Source organism: Symphodus melops (assembly GCF_947650265.1).
Source record: "Symphodus melops genome assembly, chromosome: 19".
Lineage (NCBI taxonomy): Eukaryota > Metazoa > Chordata > Actinopteri > Labriformes > Labridae > Symphodus > Symphodus melops.
In genome coordinates, this window is record NC_136709.1 from 3,589,497 (window position 1) to 3,605,746 (window position 16,250).

The 16,250-nt window shown below is 43.0% G+C and overlaps 1 protein-coding gene across 1 annotated transcript; it reads left to right on the plus strand.

Annotated features, from left to right (window-relative positions):
* The first annotated feature begins 591 nt into the window (after positions 1–591).
* Positions 592–14,953, plus strand: nol10 (nucleolar protein 10). The gene is made up of 21 exons (XM_079369508.1): positions 592–791; positions 1,081–1,126; positions 1,226–1,324; positions 1,416–1,493; positions 1,573–1,610; positions 2,794–2,930; positions 3,032–3,097; positions 3,231–3,291; positions 4,132–4,217; positions 4,549–4,627; positions 4,781–4,930; positions 5,622–5,688; positions 6,733–6,785; positions 9,881–10,007; positions 11,168–11,247; positions 11,361–11,459; positions 11,900–11,992; positions 12,232–12,408; positions 13,051–13,364; positions 13,891–13,993; positions 14,410–14,953. The coding sequence occupies exons 1-21, from the start codon at positions 726–728 to the stop codon at positions 14,578–14,580; spliced, it is 2,190 nt and encodes a 729-aa protein (XP_079225634.1). The 5' UTR covers positions 592–725; the 3' UTR covers positions 14,581–14,953.
* The last annotated feature ends 1,297 nt before the right edge of the window (positions 14,954–16,250 follow it).

Below are 16,250 nucleotides of genomic sequence, written 5' to 3' on the forward strand. Positions count from 1 at the left end.
AGGTAGGCCTACTTAAAATGATAGATTCATTATCATTTTAATAATAACTTGTGTATCAAAATAATAATTAAACATCTTTTTCATCTACATGTAAATGAATTAAAACAAGAGAATTATGTTTAAAAACTAAGCTAGGAGCCTCCTGAAAGCATCATTATAATTATAAAACAGTCTAAGTGAACTAAACACTTGAATTTGGAAAGTTTGTTTATTTCCTACATTTAAGGCACTTTGGTCCATAAAAACTGAATAAAACTCATATCACATTTGTCACAAACATTACAATGTGTCTTTAACTTTAAAAAAGTGACCAAAGCTAAATGTAAGTTAACATGTAAAGTTTACAGTCTAAAGTTTACAGTTTAAAGTTTACAGTCTAAAGTTTACAGTAAGAGCATCGTTTCAATGAAGTCAGCTGGTTTAGATTATTCTTTGTTAGTCATTCAGTAAAACCCCGAAATGTTCTTGATCGACGGTAAATGATAAAGACATTATTTTTCTCTATGTTTTTGGAGATATTTTAATGAGTAAGTTTAAAACATAATGTAAGTATCTGTGCTGTAAAAGACCAGGGACCCATTTTAAAGAAGAGGGGCTGTTTCTACTCGGACACATTTCTGAACACTCAACCTCACTTCCTGTTTTGGCTCAGAAGCGACCACGTTGGTTCGGCTCAGTGCAGCTCACCGGTGTGTGTTTATATAGAAACAGTGTTATGTGTGACGATGCAGATATCCAGCGTGAACGATGTGAAGATTTATAATCTCAGTCATGGAAAGTCTCTTCCGGAGGTAAGAAGTAGAGTTACATTTATATAAGCTGTAAATGTTTAAACCGAGCTTGCTAAAACAGCTAACCTGTGACAGAAAATAACATCCTTCATTATTGTCTTTCAGTAACGCAGCATTTTGAAATCAACTTTTTAATGCCATGACAAACTAGTGTTATCAGTGGAAATGAACCATGTAAAGATTTTATGCGAGTCAAGCGTAAAAGTTATGAAAGTATTACTGTAATTAAACCTTGCTTTACTGGGTATCTTCATGCCAAATCCTAACCACATCACCCTGTGTGATCCAGTGGCTTTCAGATCGAAAGAAAAGACAACTCCAGAAGAAAGATGTCGGTGAGTTCTCTTCTTCACTGTCAGCAGGACAGATCTGTAACGAGCTTTCATTCAGACCTCATTCTCATTTTGGGTTATTATCTTTTTTCTTTACTCCAGACATCCAGCGCAGGATCGAGCTCATCCAGGACTTTGAGATGCCCACAGTGTGCACATCCATCAAAGTGTCGAGGGATGGTCAGTTCATCCTGGCAGCAGGTAACGAAAACCAGCACTGTGGAAAGTCCCCGCACATTTCATGATATGACACAGACTGCAGCACCTTCCTGTTTTATCGCGTTTGTTTTAGGCACTTACAAACCCAGGATCCGCTGCTATGACACCTACCAGTTGTCCCTGAAGTTTGAGCGATGTCTGGATTCGGACGGTGAGTCAGCGTCTCTCGTCGTGTGCCGTACACGTCATGTAAATCAAAATGTAATGATTTGTCCTTCCTTGTCTCACAGTTGTCGCTTTTGACATCCTCTCTGACGACTACTCGAAGGTAAGACAAGTTCTTCCTGCTCCGGCCTTAATCAGTGCTTCTCATGTTTGATGTGTTTTTATTTTGCACATGGTTTATGACATGTGTGATCTGTGAATGTATGGTGTTGTCATGCCATTGCCCTAGACTGCATATAAAGAGTCAACATAGCAACCATGTCGTCGTCCCCCGTTGGTTTGTGGACAGTCGTTCTGATGCTTTGAGTTTGACATTTGGATGTTTCTGTCTTGTTTTTGGACCCAGAGTTCGAGCTGTGCAACTCGAGCATTCACAATAAACACAAAGACATCTCCTTTTAAAGAACAATTCTTTAATGTTGAAAAGTTTTGCTTCCTCAGTCCTCCCTCAGCGAGCGTAGATGTTACCCGTCGGATGGAGGCCTGAGGTCAATGTCCGCGCTCTCAGATGAGACTTGAGCTGACTGTCAGTAACCTTCAGATTATTTGGTGCTGATGAAGCAGTGGGGGAAAAAAGCTGTTTGGATTGTTAATAAACTTGTTTTAAACATAGGTATTAAAAAGCAGGTGTTTTGTTTTTACTGTTGATTATTGCAGGTTCATTTATCTTGACCACACAGAATAACTTCCACACAGGAAGTAGATGTATAAAGGTGACGACAGTTTTCAAATGTCCTCCCCATTGTGTCAACTCAAATATCCAACATTAGACTTCATAGAATATCTGACTTGGTCGCTTTAAAGATGACATTACAAGTACACTGACGGTGTTTAATTCTGTTTGATATCACTTTGACACATTGAATCACATTGATATCTGTGTAATGTTTGAAGTCATGAGCTGGTGAAAACATGTTTTTTTTGTTTGTTTTTTTACAATTCATTCAGAAAACGATTATTTTAGAAATGTAAAATGTTGGCAGTGTTCAGAAAAGGACGCTCCCAGCTCCTCGTTGACACTCGGCCTTGTGCACTGTGTGCAGCACAGCAGAGTGTAGTCCTGATTAGCATGAGTTAGCGATGTATATTATTCCTTAATAAGTCATGTTCTCGTTCCAGTCGTCACTCGAATTATCAGAGGAAGTTTTCACCTCCTTATTAATTCAGCGTCACCCTTCAAACATCCTGCCGTGCTCGTCTGTGGTCTGCAGTTTGTCCAGGGTTGTTGTTGTATGCACATGTTTTATAAAGTGTGTAATCATTTGTACATGTCTTGTTTTGTCCAGTTGGTGTTTCTGCACAGTAACCGATACGTGGAGTTCCACTCGCAGCACGGACACTACTACAAAACACGGATCCCAAAGTTCGGACGGGACTTCTCGTATCACTACCCCTCGTGTGACCTCTTCTTTGTGGGGACGAGGTGAGAGAACGAGGGACACTAAGACGTGTTTGACTGTCTGTCCTTTTAGCAGAAGAGATCTGTCTGGACGACTGTGTTATTTTTTTATTTTTTCGTTTTAGCTCCGAGGTGTTCAGACTGAATCTGGAACAAGGACGCTTCCTCAACTCGCTCCAGACTGACGCTGTGTAAGTAAGCCACAGTGTTTGTCACGTGAAGCAGGTGGGAGATCTGTCATGGCGTCCTGTCATGCTCGCCATCGGATCGCTCTCTGCTTTATCCTCTCTGCTGATAATTGTGATCTCTCTCTCTCTCGCTCAGGGAGAACAACGTGTGCGACATCAACCCGGTCCATCATTTGTTGGCCACAGGAACCTCTGAGGTAAGAGTCCCAGCAGGCTCAGTGTGAAAGGAAGCACCATGACAAACTAAAGACCAGTATTAACTGTGTCTGTTTGTACGGCTGACTTCTGCGGTGAATAACCTTAAATGAAAAAGACTCTTTGGTGGAGTCACAGGGCGACAAGGCTGAACTCGCTCAGTGATGGAGAATGTATGACGTACATACTGTATATCTGTTGGTCAGTACAATCATTGTTTATTACTTAGGTTTTTGGAGGTGTACCTAAAGTTGAAGATATGCGTTTTTTCAACGAAGAGTAATTCACTTAAAGAGGATTTGTTAGAATTAGATTATCTACGCATATCAGCTGGGATTGTTTCCTTCAAGTCAATGAATGTGTCAAACAATGAGAAATGTTACAAGTGTTTTGAATTGTTTAGTTGTTGGAGCAATTTCAATAAAAGTCACAAAAGTAAAAAGAATTAACATCAAGATGTGAAATATGCGAGTTACCTTTTTAAATAAATCTTTACTACACTTATAGAATCTGTCCAACATGCTGCTCCAGCAGAAGGTCTTGTATAACATCTCTTTCCTTCCATGGATTTCAGATTTGATTTTATAATGATGATGTTCACTGACAGAGCCCCACATCGTCAGGCTTCCTGGTGTGTTCTCGGGATTTAGCAGCCCCACATTATGAGCTACACATGGATTCTTTAGCACTGTTCACACAGTGTTGGACAACACCGGGACAGCCTGCTCCTTCACACACGTCTCTCACAGTGTGAAGTTTCCCCTCTCAGACGGGACGATTATTTAAAAAAAAAAGTCTGTGTCTGTCTGACTCCTTGATTCCTTCTTGTCATGTGATTCCAGGGGCGGGTTGAATGCTGGGACCCTCGCGTCCGCACCAGAGTGGGCCTGCTGGACTGCGCCCTGAGCAGCCTCACTGAGGGAACAGAGTAGGTACCACGCAGAAAAACCCTTCAAGATTAAATCAGGACACAGTCTTTATCTTCACAGCTTTCAAAGAATCTGTGAGCTGGACATCAGTATTTTCAACTAAGCTTTTGTTATTTCATGTGTCCCATTTAGACTTCATGTCTTATTTTTAGTTATTTTATTTGAGCCTTTTATTTTTTTAGTTAGGTCCATCCGTTTACCTCTGTTCCTCTCTAAATGTTGATGTATTTGTTTTTATTTGTAAAGCACTTTGTAAGCAGTTGTTTTTTAAAGGTGCTTTATAAATAGTTCTTATTTACGCCCTTAATGAGATTTATTTATTTTTGTTAGAGTTCAAGGTCTGCCCTCAGTAAGTGCTCTGAAGTTCAACTGCTCCCTCACCATGGCCGTCGGCACCAGCACAGGACAGGTGAGCAGAAAACAACACCGTTGATTTGGTGTTGAGGTTTGGAAGCAGTAAAAAGTGAACATGCTCCTTATGTTCGAGAAGACTTAAAATCCCTTCGAGTTGAGTGTTGCCTTTTTCTAACGGGTGCTTTAAACCCTTTGCTTCGTCTTGAAGGTGCTGATGTATGACCTGCGCTCCAACCGGCCGCTGCTGGTAAAAGATCATTTCTACAACCTGCCAATCAAAACCCTCAACTTCCACGACCAACTGGACCTGGTCATTTCCTCCGACTCCAAGATCATAAAGATGTGGAACAAAGACACTGTAAGGCGTGTGTCGTGTGTGACTCGTGATGTGTTAAGAGATTCTTTTATTTGCTTCCTTCTGCTCATGGTTGAATGTAACGTGTATAAGTTCAGTTTGTGAATCTAAAGAATCTCCCTGCTCGTCTAACTGGCCCCTGTTTGAAACAGCTCGACAGGTTAAAATGCAAAAATGGATTCAGGAACATTTTCAAAAGACTCCAGTAGCAGTGGCTGCAAAGAAAATTCTCCCCCTCAAGTTGGTCCATTAAAACCAAACAAGATAGAACAAGACGAAAATACAGAGAGAGAGACTGTATGTCTAAAAATAACATCCATTCATAGCCAGAACAACATGTTTTTCATCCATTAGACGGCTCAGAGAGAAGAAGCGGGATGTAGCGTACTTAAACCAGGACAAGTATTTCTACAAAAATACATGACATCTATTAAAACCCATTTCATGGCTGTCCTCTGATGTAATCCTTTATGAGCTTCATTATAAGCTAAGTTGACGTGAGTGGGGATGATCAGGTTTTTTTATTGGGGGGGATGAGAAAGTGATCAGGAGCAACTCTTTATGTGTCTATTTGTTATTTTGACACAAACGTGTTAAAAAGAAAAATAAGGCCATAGTGTAGAAAATCACCTCATTTCCTTGTTGAAGTCAGTAAACAAAGGCTTGCACTATGTGTGTTCTCTCTCACTCACAGGGCAAAGTGTTCTCGTCCATCGAGCCTCAGACCAACATCAATGACGTCTGTATCTACCCCGACTCAGGTGAGAGCCGCTTCCTCTGCAAGACTGACTGATCTCATCCAGGAAGATTTGATAAAACAGACTGATAGAAAAGTACATTTTAAATGATTAGATAGATACTTTATTGATCCCGAGGGAAATTCAAGGCATCCAGTAGCAGTATACAGACAGGCAGGACACAAGACATTAGTTACAATACACACCCGCTGTCTCCCCTCCCCTCTGTATACAATAATCCCCCAAACACGATTTAGCAGCCCCTATGTGACTAAGAGTCAATATAATTACAGGTTAAACCTGTGCAGTTAGCATTAGCATGCTAAACGTACATTGAGTGTTTACAGTGTTCAAATAAATAACGTGCAAACTTAAAGTGTATTTAGAGCAGAAAGTCCCAGTGAGGAGAAGAGGAATGACAGTCCTTTACATGTGACTTATACATGAGTGAAATTAAAGTGTAACGTTGCAATTATTATGATGATGATTATTATTTCCTGATGATTATTTCCCGTCACACTGTCCAACATTCATATACAGCTAAAAAAAACGAGAGTCTGGAGTAGCCGTTTCATCATAGACATTTTAAAAACAAGTCCACGGCTACAACCCACATGTGGTTGTACCTGCTCATCACTGTTGGTTTACTTTTTTTTTTTTTTTTAATTTAAGTGCTTTGGTTTTTTTCATCTTTTTGAATTGACATACTGCTGTTTCACCTCAAGGTGGCGCCACCTGTCAGCAGAGTGCAGCCACCGTTACTCTGGAGCGATCGTTTAAAAACTCTTGTTTTAAAAGAATCAAATGAACATTCAGATAATCCAGCTCACACAATCACTTGTTGTTTTGCCTTCATGTTTTTTTTTAGCTTCTTCAAACAGTGTTTTCTTGTCGCCCTCTCACTGTTTGGTCAGAATAAAGAAAGGACTCAAATAATTACTTGTGACACGTGTGAAACCTTCAGAAGGACAGTAATGGGACTAAATCCCGTTTTTGTTCCACCACAGATGAGCTCTATTAATATCAGTTTCCTCACATTGTGCTGTCTGCATCCTGTGTGTCTGACAGGTATGCTCTTCACTGCCAATGAAGATCCAAAGATGAGCACGTTCTACATCCCGGTGAGTTCACAGGCTTGTTATATTTTCTCCACAAACAGGATGCAGCAGCGGCAGACAGGTCGCTGCTGCATCCTGTTTAACAGGTGCTCGGCTAACGGCACAAACAAAAGATGTTTTTCACACGTGCGCTCCTGAAAGTCAGCACCTTAAGTCTTCCTGAGTCGCACACGTCCCTCACAGCCAGACAAAGCCCCGGGTGCTGCTTGCAATGTTTTCTTCATAGTTTCCATCAAAGAGTTTGAAAGGTCGTACTGGATGCTGAGAAGAGAATGAAGCTGCTTCAGTTTGTGACGGTTTCAATTTCCCCCACATATTTCTTGCTGCTGCGTTCACACATCAGTTCCTGACTTCCTGCAGAGATTTATTGAGGCTGACTGGAAAAATATCCAGGTAAAGCCAGGTTTAAAAAAATCTGTCTATTTGCGTTCACACATGAAGTTGTGCAGTGGTTAGTGCAGGCAGTCCAAGTAAGGAGGCTATAGTCCTCAAAGCTGGAGGCCCGAGTTCCAATCTGTGGGGTTCCTGGGGTAAAAGTTGCGTGGCATCTTGGACGGTGTCTGTTACCCGCTCCATGACGTGCTGCTCAGGCCCAGGAGCACGTTCAGTACCGCTCACAACGCGTCAGGTGACTGTTTCACTTCACCATCAGACTGAAAAAGAGGAAATTAAAAAACGAGCTGATCCTTCTACAAGTGCACACGTTTGACTTCATTACCCCCCCCCCGATGTGTTTGCATCATCAGGTAAGTAGCTAACCTGACTCGCATCCCCGGTCCACAAACATGCACGCGATCCTTCAGTTTGAAAATGTCACAGCGTGTTAAACCGTCTGCCCTCGTCCCAAACTTCTCCTCTGAAGTCGCTTTTTTGTCTTTGATTTGGCCCGAGTGATTCAGATGACTTGTGTTCATCATGTGGACTTGTGTTCACTAATCTGCTTCTCACAAGGCCGCTGCACAATGAATGAAGCTTATGAAAGCTTTAGGTTTTTTATCCACAATCTGTCCTGTGACTCAGATATGATGGAGCAGCACGTGTCCTTCTGCAGAAGGTTTCTGTGCGTGTGTGTGTGTGTGTGTGTGTGTGTGTGTATGGGAAAGTACACTTGTCTTTGTGTAAATAACACACATCAACTTCAACTCTTCTGCAGTGCACAAGAAAAAAGAGTTAAGGGAATACTTAAAGGGATACTTCACCCATTTGCATGAAGCTTTGTATCATTAGAAACGAAAGCAAATGGGTGAAGTATCCCTTTAATATCGACAGGGACAAGTCAAGTTATAGAGTTTAATATGGTAAACCTGGAATACAAGACAGACACGATCTGCTGCCTCTTCACATTGTCTAACACACTTCTACACTAGGGGGCAGTATGCACCTTGAGGGATGTTACATGAACTAAATATGTCAAGTCTTGGTAACCTCATCTAAAAAGATGATAAAGGTCCACTGTGTCCCCGAGGATCCCCGACCTTCCTCTTCACCCTATCACTGCTTTTCACACTTATTCAAGACCTGTGTGTTTCTGTGGTGAGCTGCTTGTGTGACTGCAGAAAGGCAGAATCTTTCACTGTTGGCTCTACCTGGAATGTTCCTGCCAGTTTCTGCATGAAGTCAGGAGAGGAGGTTTTAAGGGGCAGCGTGTCTGAAATGATCTGGAGGGAGCAGGCTTATAGGAGAAACTTTGTGTTCAGACTCGTTTTAGCAACCTCGCCGTTTCTACTTCTGCCATGTCGGCACTTACAGAACCTCTGGTTATCTGTGCATGGACGAGTCCAAGCTTCATCACGTGTCCCTCACCTCACTGAGCGGCTCTGTGTGATGTCAGTATCAGCAAGGAATGAACCGATTCCACTGAAACAATGTCAGCTTTTTTACAGGAAGTTTCTCTGAAGTGAGACACCACTGTGTCAGAGGATCTTTGATTCGCCCCTTCCTTTCTCGGAAAGACGAACATGCTTTGAAGGTTAGATAGAAGCATTCACTAAACAACACGAGATACTGGTGTGGTCACAACACCACAGTGTTAAACTGATAAAGGATGCTAGAGAACTGAAACCTTTGACGACGCCACAGCAACAGTATCAGAAGCTTCTGATAAAGAATCATTTCTTCTTTTTAAATTCATGAAATGGAAAGCAGTCTCACACACGCTGTCTGAACTGCACATCTAAATATTCTGCTCTTTGTCTTCCGCTCGCAGCAGCCACGACTGTCGCACATTTTGACAAACTGAACATAAAAAATGAGTGGACTTAAAAAGAGGCTTCACACACAGCCAGGTGAAGTTTAAAACAATGAATATCTGCAGCCGCAGAAATGACTGTAATGACATCAGGCCTGAGCTGCAGCTTCAGCTGAGTGACGTTGGAGCCAGTCGACATGTGAAGGATCAGATCTCAGTCAGTCATCTGCAGCTGCTTCTGGACCGTTTTCAGTTCCTCTGATTTAAACTGCAGCTCCGGTGGGAAAGCTGTCACACTAATACTCCCAACAGTGTCAGACCAACTCTCTGAGCTGATCACCACTATAACTCCTCATTCATTTTTTTACACCTGTATTAGAGAGCTTGTCAATTTTAACCCTGAAAGTAGAGCTACTAGTCTCTGAAAGGGCTGTCACACCTCATGTGAGATGTTGTGACAGTCCTAAAGTCCACATCGTGAAAGACAGTACAGTACACTTCCTTGGCCCTGGACGAGGCGTGCTTTGGCGCGGTCCAGCTCATGCACGAGCACGGTACGAGACAGCGCTGCCTGGTTGTTGTTTTTTCTGCCCTCCAACCAGATGTGAAAAGAAGAGAAGTTTTGCAGTAGCAGCATGCAAGAATGGTGACTGACAGATATGACCGGTCAAAGGTGCACGCTGATATTTCTTCAAAGACGAGCTGAGAGTCTTTGCTGCTTTCCATGTTTGGTTACACACCGACAGAATCCTGCGGTCCATTAGGAAAATCAAACACACGCCAACCTTTCCCTGGAATGGAAACACAGACCTAGAAAGTCTATATTTGTTTCAACAAACACACGTCAGGTTTCACACTTAGTCTAAATCTGAGCTTATCGTAGTACGTGTGTGTGTGTGTGTGTGTTTAGGCTCTGGGCCCTGCGCCTCGATGGTGCTCCTTCCTCGACAACCTGACGGAGGAGCTGGAGGAGAGTCCAGAGAGCACCGTGTACGACGACTACAAGTTCGTCACCCGCAAGGACCTGGAAAATCTGGGTGAGATCCTGTTTTACCCACCACACCTTTTTTTTTTCCATAAAGGAGCTTGTCATTGTTGCTCTCTAGGTCAGAAGGCTGAAAGTGATAACTGTTCCAAAAAAATATAAAGGGAAATCAAAGCCGAGCCTAGAAAGTTACACGCAGAACTATGAATCAGTGTGTGAGTCACATTCCCGCCTCGGGGGTTTGCATGCTGGCTAGACTGCTTAAGTAGAGGCCCAGGGAGTGATTGAGAGGCTTTAGGTAAGGAGAGTGCAGTGTGTGTGAGGGGGGCTGGGAGTGCGGGGAGAGGACACTGGAAGGGTTGAATGAACACTGGAATGCAGGCTCAGCAGTTAAGAGATCAAATGACAAGAAGCAGGAAGGCGGTTGGCTGCTGTGGAATAAAAGGAGAGGAGGGGGCGGGGGGGGTGTACAGGGTAACAGCAGTGTTGATTTACAGAAGCCACGTAATGTGGCCCCGTTATGTAACAGCGAAGCTAAACTCGCTGATAGGAGATCCTGGGGGAGAGCAGGCGTCCACATTCTTGGAAGCTTTGACGTAGCGGTGCTTCTTACATAAATGAGGGTAACGTGAGCAGTCGTTCATTGGCCCAAGAATAAAAAGTTGACGGCCGTTTAAAGTCAGACAGTGGGGGAAAGGTTCCCTCGCTGTCGGGCGCCGGTGGCCTCGTCGGTAGTTTTCACACCTCGTACAAAGAGAAATGATTGATCCAGGATCAAATCCAACCTGCGGCTCCTTTCTCTACATATCATTTCTCTCTCTCTCTCTTAGTCAGTTAGTCAGTCAATTAGTCAGAAAGAAAGTCAGAAAGAAAATCAGAACAGTTGAGATTCTTCCTCTGAGGATCATTAATGTGTCAAGTTCATTTCAATCTGGACACTCATAGATCTATTCATTTACTCAACTTTATTATTAGTTTATTTTCTTCCCACTCTGACTTCTCTTTAGAAATCTCGTCACAAAATCAAATAAACACACGCACGCACAAACTCATAAATACCTCCACACACACTTCTTCCTTGTTCTATAATTGTCTATCGTCTTGTTTCCGAAGTGTATTGTCTCTTGTCTTGCAATAATAAAAAGAAAAAACTTCCATTGACTGAATACTTGTTGATCCTGATTTTTCTGTTTTGGTTGTTATATGTTCCAGGTCTGTCTCACCTGGTGGGATCGACTCTCCTGAGAGCCTACATGCACGGCTTCTTCATGGACATCCGACTCTATCACAAGGTGAGGCGTCTCTCTCAGTGAGTGCTCTGAGTCCTAATGAGCTGTGTGGTCAAAGAGGAACGTTTGATTCAGCGTCGTTGCTGTTCGCTTTTTTCTTCTTTTTTTGTCACCAGGTCAAAACTATGGCAAATCCTTTCGCATACGAGGAGTATCGCAAGGATAAGATCCGGCAGAAGATCGAGGAGTCCAGGATCCAGAGAGTGCAGGTTAAGGTGAGAAGTCATGGTGACATCTTTCTCCTGTCTGCAGAGAGGTTCGCTCCATAGTTTTTGTTTTAAGTAGAAATGAATGCAAATACAAGTTTTCCCAATTCTTTCAAATATTCCTCATAAATAAATACATCCTTGTTCCGGGCCCGAGTAAAGCTGCCATGCTGCACCTGGACAGATTATTTACTGTTTCCTTTAGGATAGGATATAACTTTATTGATCCCCAATGGGGAAATTTGGGCGTTACAGCAGCAGCTCTACACAATCAAAAAAAAAAAAAAAAAAAAAAAAAAGAGGTCAAAAAACGAATAAAATAACATAAATACAATTCCAAGTAGTAAGGGGGGATATATACAGAGGACTGTAATGTGGTGGACTCAACACAGTGAATGTCAAGTTTCCTTTAGTGTGTAATCATAAGTGATGTGTTCTGACTGAGACAGAAGCTGCCCAAGGTGAACAAGGATCTGGCTCTGAAGCTGATGGAGGAGGGCGATGACGAACTGGAGCTGGCTGGTCGGAAAAAGAAGGGCAAGGTAGGCGAACATGCATCACCTGTCCTGACTTGTGCCTGTAAGGTGTCTCAGTGAAGCTAATCACAGGAATTTAAAATCTCTGCTGTCCCGCCTCTTCATGTTTCCTGTTCTTTGAGCACCTTCTAGAAGATGGGGAACTTCCAATCTGTTGAATCTTTAATTGACTTGAAATGAAAGCGAGGTTCATGTGTGAACCGTCGGCGTGTGATGCCTAACCATCATCCGTCTCTCACGCGCAGGCCGTCCCGAGCATCCTGGGAGACGACCGCTTCAAGGTGATGTTCGAAAACCCCGACTACCAGGTGGACGAGCAGAGCGAGGACTTCCGCCTCCTCAACCCCATCGTCTCCAAGGTCGGAGAGAAGAGGAAGAAGAAGCTGCGACTGCTGGCTAAACAGGCCGCAGCTTCCCAACAGGTATCTACTCAGTTAGCTTCAGAGTGGCTGTTAGCTAAGAGTCCAGGTTCTAGTATCTGGAGAGGTGCCAGCTCACTTCCTGAACTTCCTTACCGAGGAGCACTCGCTGTGGAAGCCCCACCTCTCCATAGGATCCTGTTCATGCATGTGTGTGTATTACAGCCTGCGTGTGTGTGTGTGTAACACGTTCCCCTCGTGTATTACAGCCTGCGTGTGTGTGTGTAGCACGTTCCCCTCGTGGGATTAATAAAGTATCTTCTTCTTCATAGTACTTGCGGAGGTTTAGGAAACCTTCCCAGTGTGTGAGTGAAAGATATCAGACATGAGCTGCCAAGCTTTGAGCTGCTTCCACGTGAGAAGGAGAAGAAAGGAGCCTTAGGAGGAGTGCGAGGATGAAAATGTGTGGCTTTCCACATTTAGTTTTTGTTTTGGAAATATTTAAATAAGTGTGACACTTGCACGCTCCATAAACCCTCCGGACACAATTTTCTGGTATTTTTTATGGCTGTAGATTTCTGCAGGCGTGCCAAGTTTCCACAGATTGTTTTTAATGTAGCTTTTTAGGATAATGGATGTAATAAAAGATTACCAGTTGATAATTCTGTTTTGTTTTTTGTTTTTTAATTTATTCTCTCCTTCCAGGCAGCCGAAGACGAGGAAGAGCCTGAAGGGCGAGCCAGCTCTGAGGAGGAGAGCTCGGACGACGATAAGAGCTGGGTGGAGGAGGTGCGGGAGCAGCGCAGGTTGATGCGACAAGAGGGCTGGGAGCGCCGTCGGCAGCAGAGGAAGGATGGAGACCGTGAAACCGTCCTGCTGGAGGGCGATCAGAGCAGAAGAGAGAAAACCGCAAACTTGGCAGAAAGCAAGAAGACCAGTCAGCCACAGTTTTATCAGATCAAAGCCGGGGAGGAGTTCAGAAGTTTCAACGACGTGGCACGCAAACAGAAACTACAGAAGTATGTCTTTAGAAATGTATCAAACACAAGTGTAAGAGGAGTGCTGGCACGCCTTTCACTAATCCATGTTTCCGAGCCGTCCCGTTAGTCACATACCTTTTAGTCATCGCTGTTTCATAGTGTGTTCATTTAGAAACTTTTGCAGGATGAATCAGTTGTATAAATGTATGTCAAATATATTGTCACAGTGTTAAATGAGTTTTGCAATTAAACGGCTCTATTAACTCCTTTTAGGTTATAAAAACCTTTGAGCTCTCTGTGAGAGAGGAAGCAGCTTCAAAGAGGCGGTTAAAAAATGACAGCATGAAACTGATTCATTGGAAATCGGCTGTGCTGTAAATCTGAGATTTAGAGGTTTAGTTTCCCTGTTGCCCTACAGGAATAAAGACATTTGTCAAATGAAGGGGAAAAAAAGGGAAAAAACTGGAGCTCAGAAACAAAACAGTAAAACTGCTTCCTGACTTCTTTGTTTTTATGCGTTTAGTGTCTTTAGTCTGAAATGTTTTTTTTGTTTGTTTGTTTTCAGGGCGTCTTTGGAGGACCGACTGAAGTTAGAGGAGAACACGGGACCAAGCAACATGGCCGACACTGCGGTGGGCAGCAAACAGCTGACCTTCACTCTGAAAAAGGTAAATAGTTTACGTTCCATCGTTCTGTCTTTTGACTCAGTTGTACAAAAAAACATTTCTTGAGTTTTATAACTGGTTGTTGCTTCAAGATAAAAGCAGAGTTTATTTATGTAAAGGGACCATCAGAAGTAACTAATCCCGTTCATACGCATTCTTACTCAACCAACGAAGCTGCGGGAGCAGATTGGGTTTAAGTGTCTTGCTTAAGGACACATCAAACGGGGCCAAATGTGCTCTCTACCAAACAGCCACAAAAATGTTGAACAATAACTTAAAAAGAGATGCAAAATGTGTATTTGCATGTGAGTTGCAAGCATGTTCAGTGTTGACTCGGCAGTAAATTCATGTTGTCTTATCGGTATGGGACACCACGGGAGAGAGAGGTTATTTAACATGCACTAATCCGTCCTCTGCAGTCGGAGCAGCAGAAGAAGCAGCAGCAGGCGGAGCGGGAGCACCACGAGGAGAGGAAGAAGCTGAGGCGCTCGGCTGGACATCTGAGCAGCAGCCGGGGAAGGGGAAGGGGCTGGGGCGGAGGCAGGGGTAGAGGAGGCGGAGGGAGAGGGAGAGGGAGAGGCCGGTCCTAAGGAGAGCAGCACAGGGTTCAGTCATCAGCTCACATCTAAGTTTCATGGAGTCTGTCTTTGAATCGTCTCTTGCAGGTGGATTCAAAAAGTGGAACAAAGTAAAAGTGATGAACAGACATGCCTGCCCTTCTGGGTGGTCTGTTTCTAGCTGCTCTCTGCACATTCAGTGCATATGATTAAAGACTACCTGTGTCTTCACATGAGTCATAGCCCATTAAAAGTACATTAACTGTTGAACCATTTTTTACATGTAGTAAATGAATGGAAGGAAAGGGTGATGTGTGTAAAATAGTATTTTTCAATGCTGTTCGTTGTAACTGTATATTGTTAAACCAACACTGGATTAACAAATTAAATTTGGTACCAGAATCTACCTTTACAAGTGTTTAGTTTTTATTCCTGGTTTAGTACTTTTTTTTATCAGACGTAGAGGAGGGCAGGAGATTTATTTTCTCCTTTTCCCCTCCAACAACTGCAGTTCTTGGAAATAGACGCACAGCCTGGGTGTCCTCCCCATCCCCCAATGTGCTGATGGTGTGAACCCCCTCTGCTCCAGCATTGGCCCTTTTCAAATGCGAGGGAGGTGCGTCAAAGCCCCCCTCAGCATGCCAACACCGGCCCCCAGGGCTCATTCAAACTCATTTGATGTCACCAAGAATATTTTGTGCATACAAAAGCAAGAAGTGGAAAAGACGGCGGTGCCCAATTTGACAGGGGGCTGAGGGTTATGTGCTGGGCTATTTCTTGGCAATGGATCTGAGGTGTCCTGTAGTTTCTGCTGGTTGATCTTTATAGTTTTAACACTTGGATTTTAAACAGATTAACCAAGAAGTTAGTGCAAGGTTCTATCTGTAGTTTTAACTTCACATTAGATTTTTAATGGCACATCTAGTTTTGGTCACTTTTTTTACAGCTCCATACAGCTTAACAGTTATTGCCAACTTTTAGCTGGCTCTGGTTGATTATTTGTCATGTTCCAACAGAGATCAATAAAAAAAAAAAGACATATCCACAAATTCAAAGATTCTAATTTGCAGAATTATTCTTTCATTCCCCAAATCACAAAATGGAAAAACTCATATCCACTCTCCCTCAAACGACCTGGAACCTCGCCAACCAGACTCAAGATTATAAAACATTGGAATCTTAATGCAATGAAAACAATTGGAAAATGGTACTTTGTACTTTGTGTAGGCATAGTGTTTCAGTCTACCCTGGATGAGGAGGACATATCTGATAATCTAAACTTTCCAGTTTTTAACAAAACCTTTTCAAGGTTGAACTTGACCTTTTACATCCAGGTGTCTGTTAAGAGATTTCGATCAGTAGTTACTGAAACCAGAGCACAAAGCATCAATCTGGTTCACTCCTTTGTGTTGGGAAACCGGTGACACCGTCCCACTACGGAACAAATAAACATCATTTAGCAAAGTGTCATTTGGTTAAGTTCTTTATTCAGGGTTCCCAGGAAAAGGCCTCTCTTTTCTCCTTGCACAATGCTTTGGCCTCCCCATGACAACTGGCAATCGGGCCAAAGGAAGTGGGTCAACCAAAGCGGGCGCTGAAATGAAAGGAAGAGGCAGAGACGTGCGTTTTGATAGCATGTGTCAATTCAGTCTGAAAGTTAGTGCACATATTTGTAGGTCTCGGGGCATAATCATGGACTAAAG

Bases quoted from the DNA above. Each gene is read 5' to 3' on its own strand.
- nol10 (XM_079369508.1), top strand. From the start codon at position 726: ATGCAGATATCCAGCGTGAACGATGTGAAGATTTATAATCTCAGTCAT. The intron at 2,931-3,031 runs GTGAGAGAACGA...TTTTCGTTTTAG, and splicing joins CTCTTCTTTGTGGGGACGAG to CTCCGAGGTGTTCAGACTGA. The intron at 10,008-11,167 runs GTGAGATCCTGT...TATATGTTCCAG, and splicing joins CAAGGACCTGGAAAATCTGG to GTCTGTCTCACCTGGTGGGA.